Consider the following 14,951-nt stretch of genomic DNA (forward strand, 5'->3'; position numbering starts at 1 on the left):
GCATAAGCACGGCACAATCCAACTTAGAAAAGACGGCCGAGGTTTCGTTTCTATTTCCTCAAGCAGGTTTTACATTACATCACAATAACCTTTGGGCTACTTGGGTATCTAATTTGTCTCCCTACCTTAGGTAGGTACAGGTATGTTTCAACTTGGAGAGGGTCAGGTGCCAAGACCTACCCCCTGACGCATAAGTTTCTAATAGCTACCATGTAAATTAACTCTCCCCTTATTTAGAACTGTCAGCTACCTACCTACCTAACCTAGTATAAAGACGTCAACACTATACCACTAGAGTGGCCTATCACATCATGAACTAGGTATTCTAGGTCAATATAGGTACCTATTATTTGTAGTTATAAATAATTGCCTTATTTACTCGTGCCGAATATTCGGTGACATGCGGAGCGGCGCAATGCTCGGCCACTCTGTCAGTTCGAGGCATATTGGCAAATCATCGATTGGTTTTAGGCACTTAGATACCAAAAGGATAGCTATAATCCGCGAAAATATAGCTTGGAGAGCTCTCGGTGAATTATCAAATATTTACCTCTTTGCTCTTACCTACATCCTAGGTAGCTTGGCGTGGACGATGATAGCTTTCCTACCTTAGGTACCTAAAGTACCTGGTGTGTGTGACGATCACCTTCCACGATTATTGCAGCCCCGGGAAGAAAGTTTAAGATATAAAATCCCTCCAATTACAATTCCGAAACTCTGTCCACAGAAGTACCCAAGCTTGGCTTAATATACTCTTATACCTTTTAACCTCGGTCAACACGCCGCAGTATACTTGCAATTTTATGCCCCCTGACTGAGTATTTATCACCATTATAGCATTGAGTAAGTGCCAAATGTATGCATTTGACTTTCTCCTTAATATCTACGCTTATTGAAATGGCGGGCTAAGCATAAGGTTTGCTGTCTTGGCCCCAAGAAAGTATATTCCGCTGTAAGCTAACTATTACCTACCTGTTATCATGTCTTGATTACTTCTAAATAGACTCTAAGGCTGTTATTATACCATCTTTATCTATATTTACTGTTTCATTTTTATCCTTGGGTATTGTATTATCTCGTGGACTATTTCTGCTTTAGTGTCCCCGTTCGGTTAATCCCGACCTTATAGACGTATTAACACCTCGTGTGGTTGTTGTTAAATAACGATTCCTCGGGAGGCTTCGAAGACTTATTTTTTACTCTCCTCTTGTCTTAACATCGGTAATAAATCGCTTTATGAAAGTTGAATAGGCTGGCTGTCCTCGTTCTGTGCAGTATCCGGGATCCCGATATAGTATATCTTCGAGTCTATTTGCCACTCCCTACTCTACCTCTTATGCCAATTCCTCTAGATACGGAAAACTCCCGATTCGACTGCCATGCATCCTATGATGCCTCGTAGTGGAACATTACATAGACCCACCCCTTGAAAAGAGGGGGCGCATATGTCTTTATGGGACGACGTCCACCAGTTTCTTCGGGAAAAGCTAACAAGAAAGAAGCACATGCCAAATAAACCGGCTAGCCATTTAAAGCCAAGTCTGGTACATCCTCCCCCGAAAACAATATGCTTAGCCTGTTAGAGATATGTGGGAATGGAGGGATAGACTGGGTAGAGCAGGGCTCTACGGTCTAGGTATATATATAAAGGGTAACCAGCTCCATCGAGGGAGGTTAGATAAATCATGATATAGCCCCTTTTATAATTTCGAGATATACTGGTTCGCTTCTCCAGTCCCTATCCACCTAGTCGGTAACCTACCTAGGTACCTAGGTACATAAGCTTACCGGTTAAGGAGGCGTTTTCCAACTGCCTTTGAAGATAATTTTATTGCCGTGTGGAAAGACTATTAGCAGCCATATATCCATTCTCTATCTCCCGCAGGTAGCAAAAGAAATGGCCATGCTATTAAATCGTAATACGTGTCAGGATTTGATGCCTGTGATGGATATCACATACAGAGTGAGTGTCAGAGGGGCTAGTTTGCAGTATATTGTAGATGTCTTGGCCTTCTAACCTCCCTCGAGGGAGCTGGCCAGTTTTTATATAGACAATATACCCCTATAGTTCCTATCCACATATCCGCATCTCCCTGACAATACGCTATATAATTTAGGTTCTAGTTGTCATCATGGAAGTGCTGGCGTTGGAACAGGAAGATCAGGTTTGTTATATATGTGAACCGACTTTTTTTTTTTATAACTGAACAAAATCTTTTCCACTATTTCGTTCGTGACGTTTTGTCTTGAAAGTCGTGTTGAATGACTTGTCTCTAACGTCACACCAGAATGACATTTACTTCACCAAGGTAAAGAGGTTGCATGAATCCTACTGATAAGAAATATGTAACGAATGAAGACTGAATTAGAAAGGAGGCTTTCCTCAGACCAAGTAATTGCTGTGTAAGCTACCTCACATATATAGTTGCTCTCACTTGAGATTCCTATAATAAAATCAAGACGATTTAATTACGGATGTTATGTTCGAAAGAAACTTGACCCTTCTTATCAGAATGTCATTTGACTTGTATTGGCACCCCTATATTAGGTGATACTTGTTCACTCTACCTCTTATACTGATTCTTTGAGGTACCTGTTCTTGTGAATTGCGTTCTTTAGTTTTGCCGCGTTCAGCAGCCGCTTCTTACATCACCGTTGATTGGTACCGACCCTCTCCCATACAATTCCAAAAGGTTTGATACTGTAACATTTTGCCTTTTCACAACCTCACTTATTTAAACTTACTATCATTGCTATGAATTCAATCCGATCAGTACCTCCTAAAGTAATTAGACTTGGTAATTTTATAGTGTTGTAATGAATAACCAAGTAGAGGAAATCCTTAGGTGGCCTTCTTTACAGTACCTAACATATTTACCCCGTGATGCTAAATTGAGATAGGCGAATGATTGGAGAATGCAACTATGTCTGTATTCCCGGATTTCCGGCTTCCCCGCTATATACATGGTACTCTATGCACATCATGGAGGGCATATACGTAGGTACTTAATATAAAAGGAGGAGATATCCAGATCTACCTCGGCATCCTTCCATATTGAAGCTCTCCCAGTTCTTAAATTCGCAAATATCCCATTTGTTCTGAATAAGTCAAAGAAAACATGGAACTAAAGCAGCTGTTTGAAGCCTACGCCATTATCGCACTGGCAGCTATAATCGCCGGCGTCTACACGGTCTACCAATTCTTCTTTTCACCCCTTGCTAGAATTCCAGGCCCGTTCATTGCTAAAATTAGTCCCACGTACTATACATTCATCGCGAAAAGAGGGCGTATTCATCGAGACCTGGCTAACCTACACAGAAAGTATGGAAAGGCTGTCAGAATCGCTCCTAATGTGTTGTAAGTACAATCGCGAGCCGGCTTGAGTCAAAAACCCTTTCTGTTTCGACGAAGTGTGGGTGGATAGGTGAGTGTTAATTATGTTCAAATAGGAGCGTTATAGATCCAACAGCATTTAGAGAAATATATAGTACGTCCCAAATAAAGTTATCTTCATCTTAGATTATTTCTAATTGTGGCGGCAGAGGCTGGCAACAGATTCTGGAAGGCCGAGTCATACTCTGTACTCCAAGGCTCGCGGCCATTCGACCTTGCCGGCCAGAGGAATGAGAAGATTCATTCAGAACAGCGTAAACTAGTCGCACGGGCTTACTCCATGGACTCCATAACCTATCTTGAACCTCAAGTAAACTCGGTTTTGGTGTCGCTGGTAAATCGGCTAAGGGGGATTCGTGCTCAACCAATCGACTTGGGATACTGGATTCAACTGTTTGCTTTTGGTAGGCATTTAAATAAGAGACCCGCCCCCTATAGTCGATATACTGGCTAAATTGATGCAAACTTCGTTCGCACTGCTTACTTCTTGTTAGACACTATTGGAGCCATTAGCTTCTCTAAGCCGTTCGGATACGTCGAGAGTGGCGATGACGAGAGGATCTTTCTTCGACTCCGAAAGGCTTTTCGCTGCATAGGCTGGATTAAGCATTCTTCTACCCTTTTCAAAGTACACCAGAGACTAATGCCGTATATTGGGAATTGGCTGGCTAGCAATGACCGAAATACTTACTTTTTTGAGCTGGCTTCAAAAGAAATTCAGGCTCGGACGAATCGTGACGGCGACTTTAAGGATATCGTGAGCCAGCTCTTCTCGGTACAGAAGGCTAAACCGGAATTTAACGACACCAACCTTGCTTTCATGATGACAACGAATGTCTTTGCCGGATCCGATACCACGTCAACCTCACTGCGAGCGATCTTTTACCTACTACTAAAGTATCCTGAGAAGTATAACCGCCTTATGGAGGAACTAGAAAGCAAGAGGCAAGCTGGAGAGCTGAGTAACCCTGTTACTTTCAACGAAGCAGAGGCTTGGCCCTATCTTCAGGCCATCATGTATGAAGCGACACGGTTATATCCAGCAGTATGTGACCTCCTAGACCGAGATGTGCCGGAGGGCGGCATGACGATCGATAGATACTATGTACCAGGCGGAGTAAGTATTTTCATCTACTTCTACAGAGGACTTCTACGAATTAAAACCAATTTAATAGGTTGTGGTTGGAACAAGTGCGTGGGTGATTCACCGTGCACAAGAGATCTGGGGTCCCGACGCCGAAGAGTTTCGTCCAGAGAGGTGGTTGGAGAAGGAAAATGAAGGCACGATGAGTAAGTGGTTCTATTGTTTAAGATGATATAGTGAGTTAATTTTAAATCCCTAATAATCTGTCTTAAGAGCGGTTTTTCTTCTCATTTGGCGGCGGCTCTCGGACTTGTATCGGAAGACGTGAGTACAATACACCTTATTCTAGCGCTATCCGTGAACGCTGAGATCCGTTTTCAGATATAAGCTGGCTGGAAATAGGCAAGGTATGTTATCCTAAGTAGCAGTAATACCTAATATAATGATTTCGGTAGTTGATATATTCCCAGCTTGTCCCTACTCTTCTTATGTGTTTCGACATGAGGCTGGCCAACGGCGCCGAATTGAAGGAAGAGCACGGGTGAGCTTGAATGCATTTCTCGCATGTACTCTAAAGCTAACATACTTTAAAGCACCCTTCTGTTCCTCGATGGGTTAGAAGTTTATATGACGCCACGGGAAGTGTAATACACATGCATTCACGAACGAGGAAACCTTGCCCTTGAGGTAATTGGAGAGTATTGATGTATTTTGGAGCCTCTCCCCCCTTCCCTTTCAACTTGCACGTTGTTCCACGCACAGGGGAGTCGGGTATATAACAAGCAACGACCTGTCACATACTATGTTTCGGTATAGATAGGTAGCTACAAATAGGCCAAGACTTAGTCAAATATCTAGTCGATAAATACTGCTAAAGTAGCATGTGACGTAAATGACAGCTAGATATTCCAACCCCCCAGCCAATCTGTCTGCATCTCTTTCCAACCAGACATAAGAGTGAGCTCATTCGAATTCGCTTAACCAGTGTACGAGCAGACGACAGTGCTAGATCCAGAAGTAGAGCAATCAGTCAAGACTTTGCTGCTCTGCTGGATGTCGATGATAGTAGCGCCGCTAACTCCAGTGCCACCGTTGACTGAAGCACCGGTGAACTGAACAGTGCCGAAGTTCGCGAAGGGTACTAGGCCGCCGCCCGACGAGTAGTCCTCCACGATCCACTCAGCGTTGGTATTGCAGAGCTTGTCGCTCTCGCCGGAGAAGCTGTGGGTGACCTTCTTGCCGGTCGTCTTGTTCTCGATAACAGCCGTGCCGGCTGAAGTGCTAGAAGAAGTGACGGTCTGCCCACTAGTTAGGACTTTTATGTTTTTACGCCAGGATATTCGAGATACTTACGAAGGTAAGAGTGTCACCGGCGTGGATGGTAATGCCGGAGAAATCGTAAGCCTATGATATCTAGTCAGTGCGCAGTTTACCAAATATAAGATTGGTGCAAGAAATTTATGGAATTGCTCAAGGGTGTGGGTAGGGCTGAACAGGGGCCGGGAATTAAAATCTCACTTACATAGTCGGGGTACCATTCATACCAGGCATCAAATGATACCGATGATCCCTTAACGGTAAAGTCGACACCAGTCTGCAGAATTGCGGTATCGCAAGTGTCACCGTCAATACCGACCCAAGCGGATGCCGAGTAGGTTTGCGAGCTGCTACCACCCGAGGGAGTCTTGGGAGTGGGAACAACAATGGTACCGGTTACGGTCTTGTAGCCACTGCCGATGAGGACGGCACCAGCCCAGTTAGAGCTGTACTCGACATGAGCAGTGTCGTTCTTGGAGGCGATCGCAAATTCGCTATCAGCGGGCTGGAGGGTATTCGAAGTACGAGAAACCCTCCTCTCAGCAAGACGCTCGGCCGCCCTTTGGCGACGCGCAGCAGTACCGGGAGCAGCAAACGCCAAGTTGGCGTATAGGAGAGCGGCGACAACAGGGAGCTGCATCTTGAAGTGGGTAAGAGGATTATCAAGAATGAACAACAAGTAGCGAATATGCTAAAGCGAGTAGATCCTGGAATGTGGAGGGAGCTATGGCGGCTTGTTTTCAGAAATGATTGACAGAAACAAGGAGGTTAAGTAGTATTATATAGACTAGAGTTTGACACTCAAGGCCTCTTCTCACGCAGTTCGATGCGAGATAAACAAAGCTAAGAAGTGTATAGGCCAATGGCGAACGCGGTGCAAGATTTACTCAAGGCATCATCACCCCCCCAGCTATTGCAGAATGTGATGTGTCCCAGATGTCGTCGTGACATGAAAGATAAAAAAGCCACCTTCCCGATATACTTAGGGGGGCGTCTCAGCTGCCCAAGGCCTCGTCGTACAGACATGCCATTAGAGATGGCATCATCTGCCATATGGAACTTAGCAGGCATTTGGGCTTCCATCTTGATCTAGGAATACATTTGTATAGGTGTGCGGCACCTAGTCAACAGTCATGCAAATTCCAGCGGCTTGTCGCTCTGTAGGTTTACCATGTTGATCTATCCCGATTGCGACTAAGTCGGATAAAGCTAGTCCGGGTAAAGGATGCCACTCCGAATGGGTTGGAACGCGGGTATTGGGAGGCATACGCATACCTTGGCGATAGAGGAAGGTAGCATTGCCCAGCCGGCTCCTCAAAAGCTGGACGAAATCGACATGTAAGTCGGTGAATGGGTTTAGGTGGAAGACAAGCAGGAAAAGCAGGTATGGTTGTCGAGAAAAATTATTCCCTAGGAGATAAATCGAGTGGAATAGCCGTGATAAGGAAAGAAAGCGACAAGAATGTGGAGGGGAACAAGGGTCTTGATCCAATGAGGGAGGGGATGGGGGCGTAGTGTATGGCGCAAGACAGATAAGGAAGAATGGAGTTGTCCGGGTCAAACGGGTTTTGGAGCACTATTCTTCCAAAGGTACAGCGTGATTTTCACGACAACCTCGAGGGGATGTTTGTAGAATATATCAAGACTATTAAAGTCTATTGAGCCTCAAAATCTCAGCTCCATCACTTAAGGATATCGACGTCGAAATAAGCTTTGATTTGCTGTACCGCCACGCGGTTAAGGGATGATTTACAGATGGCGCCGAGGCATGGCGAAGCTTGGCAAGAGAGACCATACTTTTTTTTTGTCCTTCAGCTATCGTCTTTCTTTCGACTACCTAGGTTAGGTAGGAGGTAGGTATAACACCTAGGAAAGTAACATGTAACGTATTGTACATATGAGATATATGATTTACCTGCACCGAATACCCCATACTACGTATTCCTCTAATCTCTTTCCTGAATGGTTGGAATGATATCAAAGTTGTTCTGATCTGATAGATACCTCACTATTGCCTTGGCCACATGTAAGACCAATCATTCGGACCGAATATAGTTGTCTCATTTCAACCTAATCGTCTTTAGGACGGCATTCGATGTAGAGATACCACTACACATATAACTTATTGATTATACTAGAGTTAATACTTAGTCAAACTACATAATCATCTCTAGTTATGATGTTATACAGCGGATAGGTATACTCTAAAAAAGGGATTAAATTAAAAGAGTGTTGACTTATGCAAAGGAAGATTCGAGAACCAAAATGAGATATCAACAGTTACCTAGATTATCGATGAAAGGTAATCAGACATGTTACACAAGTATTAGGTTAAGTACCTACTCATTCCAGTGTCAAGAAATCCAAGTTGAAGCTACCTATATTACAGTAATCCTGTCTCAGATAGTGTATGTTTTGGAAACCCTGGAATAATGATGATAATAACTTCCCGCTTCTTGGCAGTATCTTACTTAGACCCAGTCTCAAGTAAGACGATTTGGGTTACATTCAATTCTTCTTAAAGCCTACCCCACGGGTACCTACCTACCGAACCTAAGATACTAGACTAGAAACTAGAAACGAGAAGTGGATAACCTCGTCCTTGGAAACTATCAGGAAACTATTAGGTCACACTATCTAGGACTTGAAAGTATAAATTACGTATTGTTAATTGAGCATTTGAGTCTAGTATCGGCAACTACGAAGTGCTTAAGCTCAGTTGTTACGATAACGCGGTCACGGAGTTCCCACCCTATTCAGTCTTAATCCCGAAGAAACCTCTTGCGCAGTTAGGTTAAAGGCTCTAACAAGCCTCCAATTGCTATCCACCAGATTAACCACCTTCTTTAATCTTTATCGCCTGCCGCCAAAACCTTGTCGTTTCGTATGTTCGTGAACCTTACCAAAGTCGATTGCAGTCTCGCTAGATCCGAAAACTAGGAAAAAACGCGTAAGCCATCTCGGAAATAACCTGATATCAGGCCACTTACGAGCTTCCATTTCTTCCAAAGACCTTCCTTTAGTCTTTTACATCCCGTCAGCAAGAAACTTCTCTGTATCAGGTCACCCATGCGATATCTTACCTCTTTAACGAAAAACCACGTATATACAACTAAGGCCCAGTTGAATATACAGAACATCAGAAAAGTCCTCCAACCAATATTGTTTATGGCGTGTGGGGTGACTTGAGAGAAGACAAAGTTGAACAACCATTGTGTAGCCGTGCCAACTAGCAAAATGTCAATTACCCTGAGAATAACATTGGCAATGGAGAGATGGGTAAAAGCTACCTGCTGCTCCGGATTCTCGTATCCTCGACGGGAATATTTCACTCATATAAAGCTATATGAAATTTAAAGTTAGTCTACCACAGAAGACAAGACGGACAGCAATGAGGTAACTTACCCACGGAACAGGTCCCCAAGATATGTTATAACTCACTATTCAAGGGAAAAGCATTAACACACGGCGCAAGGGGAAACCGCGGGTATCAGTGAAGGCTACTTACTCGCTTCAAGATAAACCATGGCTACTGCTGCAGCGCCAGTGCTAGTCAGGGATTGCCCAGCAACAGGCGGGTGAGTAGCCGTTAAGCAAGCAATAATGAGCATATAAGCACCCATCAGGAACGCTCCACCAAGAAGGGACCCGCGACGGCCGATCCTTTCTACGAGGAATAGGAGAAAGAATAGGCACGAGACAACTTTGACTACACCAAAGAAGCCACTAATCAGGAGACTCTGGTCGCCGGCACCAACCGCTTTGAATATTTGCGGAGCATCTTCCACGGGTTAGCTTATACTTATCCCGCATCGAAGAGAGTCATATCTATCAACTTACAGTAAGCCAAACTAGTATTGCCGGTGAGTTGCACGCCTATCTGAAGTGTGATAACGATGAAGAAACGAAAGCGATTCACTGGTAGGAGGCATTCCTTCCACATGAGTCCCTCAGTAACATGCTCTTCTCTGATACCTGCGAGGATTTCTGCGAATCTGCCACTGATCGTTAGAGGTACCTAGAAAATGCCGAGTTAAATTTTCATCATACTCTTCTTGTACTTGAATACTATCACCACCGCGAACTCATATAAGTGACTGAATTGCCTCTTCTGTACGACCTGATTTTGCAAGCCATCGGGTACTCTCTTTCGTAAGTAGCATCCCTAGTCCTAATATTCCACCTGGAACGAGCTATTGATATGCTTATGTCAGTACGACAAATGGGTAGAGAAAATCAACGAGGAACCGGATACTAACCTGGAGACCAATGGGAATCTGCCACTGCTGTGTTGTCGGGCCCAAGTGTTGTGACACGCCATAGTCGACCCAATACGATGTCATTACACTGAGGGTAAAGAAAAATTGGAACATGCTTCCCAACTGACCCCTGATGTGTTTTGGTGCCATCTCCGCGCTATACACTACGACATAAAAGTCAGAAATAGGCTCCTAAATATTTAATAGGTACCTACCTAGGTAAGATATCTAAGGCTATGAGTCTACTAGGTACCTAGGTAGGTATGGAGCTCCGTAACCGAAAGACAGAAGGAAATGTGTCTACCTATTACTCACTAGGAATTATGACAGTAGCCATCCCGACACCTATTCCCGAAATAACGCGGGCAACGTAGAAAGCGACTAGGGAATGGGTGTTAATCACTTGGATGACACCTCCAACGCTGAAGATGAGCGAGGCCAGCGCAATCGACCATCGACGTCCAAATCGTGCGGTGAACGGCCAGACGAAGAAACAGGAGAAGAAGGCTAGTTAGTTGAGGATCAGTCATATCTTTTCACTTTAACAATGCAGGCCTGGCTCATATCGACACACCTCCAGCTTGTAGAAGACTTGTTGCATTGGAGCCAACGCTTGATTGGTTGGACTTGGTGATGCGGAAATCATTTTGGAAGGACGGCAACGTGAGAACACCCCCAACGACGTCCGTATCGTATCTATATATCCAAGGTAAGACGTCGTCTGCTGAACGAAGAGATGGGGAATGCCGAATGTTGCAACTTGCGAGGTGGTGTTTTCATGTGTGCAGAATACCTCTTAGTGAAGACCGAATGGGTATTTGACTTCTAGAAGAGAAGAACATACGCGAACAAGAAGCTGCCAGTGCAGCATAGAGCTACTAGATACCAGGCCCTAAAAGTGCCCAACTTCTCCCCCATGATTTTAATCCTTTCGATGTGGAACTTCTAGAAATACTCCTCAAAAGAGTTGGTACTTCCTCATATAACGGCGAATTATGGGATAGGTATTAACAGCGCCCCAATGTTGGCATGAAGTTGGCTGACGGCTTCAAGCACGATACCAGACAGATGCAATGCTTACAAGAGCTTGGGCATCAACCAAATAATAACAGAGAAAGCATACGACGTCCTGATACGCATATTTTATATACCAGCTTAGCCAACACCCCGTATGTTTCTTATATAATGTAACAACTAATGTTCAGAGTAGATAGCTATCAAGACCAGAGCGGTCGCTAGTAAGTTACTGAATCTAGATCCATGCCATGTCATCCAGATTTGGCGACGTTCGTAGGTATGCAGGTAGGTAAGTAAGTTCTGCGCGATAGAAATAATCGCCAGTAAGCCTTTCGCTTGTAATATCTCGGCTACGCTACTAAATCTATCGTATGTACGAGCTCATCGCGTTTCTTGTTGTCATTTGCGCTAAGGATTGCGAGCTCGAACCCCTGTGCCCTCGACCAATTGCGTGTCTGAGTTTCGCTCGCTTGGCACGACGGGATGCGCAAATAGCACGATCTTACAGGGCTGATCATAAACGTAGAGTTTCGTACGGCCAGGGGAGCAAATAGAAGGTTATTTCATGTTCTTATATTGTTGTACAACGTCGCCTCTTGAATTGTCCTAAAGATTCGGGTTGAAAGCGTTTTATAATAGTACGAAGCCGGAGAGGATACACGCTAGGTCGAGCGAAGCCGTCTAAGTTAGATATATTAGGGGCAGCTAGCTAATACTTCCACAGTATTTCCTATTGGATATCCCCGCAAGGAATCTTCGATCCCCGCGCAAGAAACCCTGAGGTATCATCTTATTTAATTTGATGGGGACCCCCGACTTGGCCCATCGTGTGGTTGCAGCAGAGTGGGAATGCATTGCGTCTTGCTTACGGTACTCGGCTTTGTCGGTCTGTCTTACTGGTGATTGGGTACGTTAACCTTCACGGGCCCCTTGGATTCGAGGAACACTTGATGCCAAAAAGACCGACCGTCATTTTTTTTTCTTTTTGAAAAAAGGGGGGCGTTGCTAACGGTTACCCCATAAGCTATATTAGATGGTATCCAATGACCGAGTATAGAAAGAAAAGCCTTGGCTGCAAGATCCGTTGCCACCAATGACCGAGGCTCTGCGGCCTCTGCGACCTTTACAGGCACAGATTTCTGGCGATTCTAGCAATCCTCGGAGTCCGCAGCAAGCCGGGTCAGCCCCAGCACTTACACCCGTATCTATACCTGATCCGTTGACGAGACGGGTAATTTGTTCCCAATGCAGGATAAGAAAGGTAAGCAATAATTCATTCGTATGGTACCAGGTATCTAATAGTACAATCTATATATATATATAAAGAGATCGAAGGAGTAGGGATATTTAAATATGCAAATATATTGATTTAGGTTGCTTAGGTGCGATGCGATGGCAGGCCAGACATCTGTCAGAACTGTGATCGGCTTGGCTTCGAGTGCTCGTTTCAGCAAGCGCCCGGCAAGTCGCCCGGCCAGTATTTTGTGAAGCTACCGGAGAGGCGGCGGCGTATGCAAGCGTGCATCCCGTGCCACTCCAAGAAAACCCGGTGTCTCGGTGAGCTACCGAGCTGCTCTAGCTGCGTCCGCAGAAATCGGGTTTGCACCTACCCCCGCACCAGGAGAAACGGGACTTCGGCTCATGGCCACGATGTTGTGGAGGGCTCCAGGGTCGACGGTAAACAGGCGAATACATCGCCCGGTCAAGATATTGGGATGGTAGGCCAGGCGGAAGGGTCCGCCATAGATCATGAGACGACGCTGAGCTTGCTGGAAGATTACTTCCAGCACCTCTATCCACTACCGTCATTCGCTTTCTTCCACAAGGCGACAGTTATACAGAGGTGCAAAGACCAGACCATGAACGAAACTCTTAAGCTGTCAATATGCGCCATTACGGCGTTGCAGCTACAGCGCACATCGCTCTGTCATGACCTTTGGATCCAACAGGCCGAGCAGTCGATCCTGCAACAAATAGGACGAGCCTCTATATTCCATCTTCAAGCACTTCTCCTTGTAATTCGGTATAAGATAGAAAGCGGGGAGTTCCCAACAGCGTTTATGTTAGCCGCGCTGGCAGCTCGCACGGCGCTGGCCTTGCGTCTAAATTACGAGCGCCCCGAGCTGTCCGACGTTGCCCAGGAAGTTCGCAGACGGCTTTTCTGGGCGCTGTATCTGCTCGACGATTTCTTCTGCGTAGGGCTTAGGGAATTCGAATTATGTCCCGAAGAGACAATTCACCTCCAACTACCCTGCGACGAGGACTACTTCGAAATGGGCCGGTTCGTACATACCGGCTTGCTCCGACCCGGGCCCTCGGAGGTCTTGACAACGGTCGGTTTGCGCGGCGTATATCTCCGTTTGACGTCCGTTCGACGGGCAGTTATGAGGTAAATTTCGCACATTCCAAGTTGATCCTCAAGTTCTACGTGCCATGTCTTCCTTCTAAATCCCCCCCCCCCCCTTAATGTGTCTCGAGCTTACACAGTACTGTTAAGGTTTAACCGACGAGTCGGTCTAGGCGAGGAATTATCCTCTACAATAGGCGGAAGCATCCGACACTTCGAAGAAGAACTACGGTCTCTCCAAGTGTCTCTCCGGCCAGCCGACCAATACTCGGTATCCAATATGCAATCCAGCAAATGGCCAGCGCAGTTCGTCATGCTGCACATGTCCTGGCACCAATGCCATTGCGACCTATACCGCCTCGGCCTAGACGGCTATAGCGAGGCTGCTCCGTCGCCCGTCCTCGCGGCGCTGCACCCGCGCGACCGCGTGGCCATGCAGTTCAAGTGCCTGGAGCACGCCGAGAGCATCATCCGCATCGTCTCCGACTTCTCCAACTACGAGGACGCGAGAGAATGCCTCCTCGAGCGCGACGCCGCCGTCTGCGCCTTCGAAAGCGCCCGCCTGGTCATGTTCGGCTCCCGCATACAAGGCGCCGTGTCAACCCTCGACGTCGCGATAAATAAGGCAAAACTATCTCTTGGCCTTATCACGCGGTTCTTCCCCCATTCTGCGTCAACGCAGCCGCTAGTATGTTAATCTTACCATTCATTTCCTGCCACCACCCCCTTAACCAAATTTCTTCCCGGTTGCCGTAGCTTAAAATATCTCGTAGCGAAAGGACTTGGAGCGGCTAATAGCCAGCTACTCGGTGCGTCTCGCCCTCCAAACGCAAGAAACCTTCACCGAGCCCGAGCAGCCGCCTTCCACCCGCCTGTCCACCAAGGTCTCCCAGTACGCGAGTTCGCGCCAGCGGCTCTCCGTCCAAAGCCTCCTGCTGCAATCGGATTTCGTCGACGACAGCCACGAGATCGCGGGCCCGACGCCTCCCGCCGACACATACACGCACGCCCTGCCTGACTTGCTGCAACCTTCCGCCCAGTCGCCTTCACCGCACGGATACGGCCCCAGCAGCGACAGGACGAGCGCAGCCGCGTCCAAACCCCAGCAGTGGAGCCCCGCGGGGAACGGCCAGCTGCCGTCTCCGGGCCTGTCTCTCGACGCGGGGCAGGAAGACGCGGGGCTTATCTTCAACCCGTGGATGGGGTTCACCGGCACAGAGGATATGTCGGGTCGGACGCCGGTGCTTGACCACGAATTTTAGTTAGGAGGCGCGCACGCATTGATTTCGGCGATGACGAGTGGCAGCAATATATTGACGGGCACAGAATGAGACGGTATCCTCAGATCACTGCGAGAGCTGGAGGGGCAGGGGATCTAGTATTAGGTCTCGTCCGAGAACGACAGTATGGTACATCTTCCCTTGGGCAAGATTTACGCATATCAAGGACAACAACAATAATAATACAAAGTTACTGTCATCCTTACCTTAGGTAGATACCTAAGTTATCAAGAATCAGTAAAGAGCTATATAT

At 46.4% G+C, this 14,951-nt stretch overlaps 4 protein-coding genes across 4 annotated transcripts; 2 read left to right on the plus strand and 2 right to left on the minus strand.

The window, feature by feature from the left end:
• Nucleotides 1-3,119: 3,119 nt before the first annotated feature.
• Nucleotides 3,120-5,126, plus strand: F4812DRAFT_461641 (cytochrome P450; the record flags this gene model as incomplete). Its single annotated transcript, XM_047937904.1, has 9 exons — nt 3,120-3,358; nt 3,451-3,488; nt 3,544-3,798; nt 3,889-4,511; nt 4,570-4,684; nt 4,752-4,802; nt 4,860-4,885; nt 4,949-5,019; nt 5,072-5,126. 9 exons carry the CDS (start codon nt 3,120-3,122, stop codon nt 5,124-5,126), a joined length of 1,473 nt encoding a protein of 490 aa, XP_047787648.1.
• Nucleotides 5,127-5,276: 150 nt separating this feature from the next.
• On the minus strand, nt 5,277-6,536 carry F4812DRAFT_118188 (peptidase A4 family-domain-containing protein). The gene is made up of 3 exons (XM_047929431.1): nt 6,001-6,536; nt 5,832-5,882; nt 5,277-5,776 (listed from the first exon to the last, which is right to left on the minus strand). The coding sequence occupies exons 1-3, from the start codon at nt 6,433-6,435 to the stop codon at nt 5,456-5,458; spliced, it is 807 nt and encodes a 268-aa protein (XP_047787649.1). The 5' UTR covers nt 6,436-6,536; the 3' UTR covers nt 5,277-5,455.
• Nucleotides 6,537-8,648: 2,112 nt separating this feature from the next.
• F4812DRAFT_452315 (putative MFS sugar transporter) lies at nt 8,649-10,972 on the minus strand (the record flags this gene model as incomplete). Its single annotated transcript, XM_047936332.1, has 13 exons — nt 8,649-8,731; nt 8,786-8,819; nt 8,879-9,024; nt 9,086-9,137; nt 9,201-9,235; nt 9,304-9,576; nt 9,636-9,796; nt 9,846-9,863; nt 9,894-9,988; nt 10,055-10,218; nt 10,370-10,561; nt 10,629-10,750; nt 10,899-10,972. 13 exons carry the CDS (start codon nt 10,970-10,972, stop codon nt 8,649-8,651), a joined length of 1,449 nt encoding a protein of 482 aa, XP_047787650.1.
• A 739-nt stretch (nt 10,973-11,711) lies between these two features.
• On the plus strand, nt 11,712-14,903 carry F4812DRAFT_438334 (uncharacterized protein). The gene is made up of 6 exons (XM_047934985.1): nt 11,712-11,737; nt 11,796-11,978; nt 12,096-12,332; nt 12,454-13,460; nt 13,569-14,106; nt 14,192-14,903. Exons 3-6 carry the CDS (start codon nt 12,165-12,167, stop codon nt 14,678-14,680), a joined length of 2,202 nt encoding a protein of 733 aa, XP_047787651.1. The 5' UTR covers nt 11,712-11,737; nt 11,796-11,978; nt 12,096-12,164; the 3' UTR covers nt 14,681-14,903.
• The last annotated feature ends 48 nt before the right edge of the window (nt 14,904-14,951 follow it).

This window comes from Daldinia caldariorum, assembly GCF_022478825.1.
Source record: "Daldinia caldariorum strain CBS 122874 unplaced genomic scaffold F4812scaffold_15, whole genome shotgun sequence".
Taxonomy (NCBI): domain Eukaryota; kingdom Fungi; phylum Ascomycota; class Sordariomycetes; order Xylariales; family Hypoxylaceae; genus Daldinia; species Daldinia caldariorum.